The following is a 2817-nucleotide window of genomic DNA, read 5'->3' as shown; positions in this document are numbered from 1 at the left end:
AAAAAAAAAAAAAAAAAAAAAAGTGGCCGAGTTAAGCGGTAGCAGCAGAGCCTGGGAAAGCAGGTGCTTTCGAGTACCCAGAGCCCCCATATGTGTAAATTGTATGTCTTTTTATGACAGCTTTAGCCCTTGCACCTGGTACTGTTTTATTTCTCACGTACTAGTTTATCTTTTAACTTTTTGCATACTCTGCTTCTGTGAAAAAATTGCTTCAGCTAGTTTCCCCCCTCCCTTTTCAAACTAGGGTATAAAAAAAATCCCCTAACTCTTTTGGGCGTTAGCCACCTCTCGGTTGCCGGCTAAAATAAAGGACTCATAATTCAATCTCATTGTGGCGCATTCCTTAACTCGCTCGGGTATAATACTCCGTCTCTACTAAAAATACAAAAATTAACCGGGCATGGCGCCTGTAATCTTAGGTACTGGGGTGGGGGGTGCTGGGGTGGGAGAATTGCTTGAACACACGGGAGGCGGAGGTTGCAACAAGCCTAGGATACGCCACTGCACTCCAGCCTGGGTGATAGAGCCAGACCCAGTCTCAAAGAAAGAAAGGGCCAGGCGCAATGGCTTACGCCCGTAATCCCAGCACTTTGAGAGGCCAAGGTGGGCAGATCAGGAGGTCAGGAGTTCGAGACCAGCCTGGCCAATATGGTGAAACCCCATCTCTACTAAAAATATAAAAATTAGCTGGGCATAATAGCGCACGGCTGTAGTCCCAGCCACTCGGGAGGCTGAGGCAGAAATTGCTTGAACCCGGGAGACAGAGGTTGCAGTGAGCAAAGATCGCGCCACTGCACTCCAGCCTGAGCTACAGAGCAAGACCTGTCTCAAATAAAAAGAAAAAAAAAAAGGCCATCCAAAAGTGAGAACGAAAAACAAAGCTGGTTTATCTGGCTGTTTTGGAAAACTGTCATCTGGATAACGGGCTGTCTAACCCTGTAATTACGAGAAAAACCCAAGTTTTAAGAAATGAGTTGAAGAAGAGGAACTCTTCCTACAAGAGATGGGAGTTTATATATAAGACGCTTCCCTTTAAACCGATTGTATAGTGTGGTAGGACTAGGATAGGAAACTGGACGGCACGGAGACTTCTCTTAAAACACAAGAGAATCCCTAGCGTAAAGCCTCAAGCCTCCGGAGCATGTCGGCGGAACGGACTTAACCACGGAACCCCACATTCCCGGGTGCAGTTTTCCAGCCGGCGTCAGGGTCAGAGGCAGCCTTGCCTACTGCGCAGGCGCGATGCCGCTTACCCATCAGGGAAGCAATGTGGCTACTATGCGTGTTAGCGGCGGTCCTGGCATGGGGCTTCATCTGGGTTTGGGACTCCTCAGAACGAATGAAGAGTTGGGAGCAGGGCAGACTGCTGGGAGCCGAAAGCCGGACTCTCCTGGTCATAGCGCACCCTGACGATGAAGCCATGTTTTTTGCTCCCACAGTGCTAGGTTTGGCCCGCCTAAGGCACCGGGTGTACCTGCTCTGCTTCTCTGCAGGTAGGAGGCCACAGGAGGGGCGATGGGAGCCGGGACTGTGACAGGGATTTAGGTGCTAATCGATCTCAGTCGCCTTCTTAACAAAGAGTGTCCTCTAGGGAGCTAAGGGAATACACGGAAAGTCTTACCTCTGAACCTCTCACAGGCTGGGGACTCGAGCGGCCGGTTTATCAGGTGGGTTGGGTAACATCGGCAGCTCGCGTACTACTCAGGCAAGATTGAGGAGCAGAGAAACAGTTGCAGTTTGTTACATTCAGTACCTGCGTTTCCTTTGGGAACCGCACTGTACTTGTTATTCTGTGGAACTTCTTTTTATTTGTAGAAGGAGCAAGAATATTGACCTTATTACCGTGAATGAAACAATCTATGCTGTATCATGCCTGCTCAATCCTTAATTTCTGATGATAGCAAAAGACCTTCCTGCTGCTTTTAAAATGCAACTTGTGCTAGTAAGATGCATGTGTCAAACTGAAGAAGTAGACTTAGATGATTAGGTAGAAAATAATTTCGTAGGTAATTTTAGAGTTCAACTCCACCCAGCTTTCAGTGAGGGAACCTTTCAAATAAGAGATTTTTGCTTACCATAGAAAAAAGATCAAATGACAGAGCAAATATTGACCATCATGCTGGAATATGGTGATAATTGAGCAGTTGTATAAATGAAGTAATTGAATTGTACACATACAATGGGTGAATTTTATGGTATGTAAAATTATACCTCAATAAAACTGTTTTTTAAAATTGCCCATGACCTCTTTTCCCATTTGCTTGTGTGTCTTTCCAATTCTTTTTCTATACAGCTTTTTCACAGAAATCACATTTTATAAAATTTTATATTATTTTTTCTTAACATTACTTTTTCATTGACTTAGCAAATACTTAATAAACATTTATGTGCTAAGCCTTATTCTATGCCCTAGGGATACAAAAGTGAACACAAGCTAGATCAGAGCAGTGTCCTCATGAAGCGTAAAACATCTATCCATAATAATTAGATATAAATGTATAGCCTGTTAAATGGCTTCGTCAGGATAAACCTTAGTCATCCTTTATTGTTTGTATATTTAGAGGGTTTTTTCCTAGTTTATTGAAAAGAGCAGAGAACATCTTTGTATATATTATTTCATTAGTATTAATCTCTAAAATTGGCTGTTTTAAGGCTTTGCATTCAAAACACATTCCTGAAAACCATATACCAAGCCTTTTTTTTTTCTGAGACAGAGTCTCGCTCTGTGGCCCAGGCTGGAGTGCAGTGACGTGATCTTAGCTCACTGCAGCCTCGGCCTCCCTGGTTCAAGCGATTTTCCTACCTCAGCCTCCTGAG

The 2817-nt window shown here is 44.2% G+C and overlaps 1 protein-coding gene across 2 annotated transcripts in view; it reads left to right on the top strand.

Annotated features, from left to right (window-relative positions):
• Positions 1-858: 858 nt before the first annotated feature.
• The window catches only part of PIGL (phosphatidylinositol glycan anchor biosynthesis class L), a 102857-nt gene continuing 100898 nt past the window's right edge, over positions 859-2817 (top strand). Inside the window, exon 1 of one of the 2 annotated variants that reach the window (XM_037727236.1) lies at positions 859-1493. In XM_037727236.1, coding sequence (XP_037583164.1) covers positions 1268-1493 — 226 coding nt within the window. In that variant the 5' untranslated portion in view covers positions 859-1267. The remainder of the gene's footprint in view (positions 1494-2817) is intronic. The other variant, XM_017496824.2, reaches the window with a different exon arrangement.

The sequence above is a fragment of the Cebus imitator genome, unplaced genomic scaffold (genome assembly GCF_001604975.1).
Source record: "Cebus imitator isolate Cc_AM_T3 unplaced genomic scaffold, Cebus_imitator-1.0 Scaffold223, whole genome shotgun sequence".
Taxonomy (NCBI): domain Eukaryota; kingdom Metazoa; phylum Chordata; class Mammalia; order Primates; family Cebidae; genus Cebus; species Cebus imitator.
Note: the sequence above shows the minus strand (reverse complement) of the source record. Positions and strands in the feature narration are given on the sequence as shown.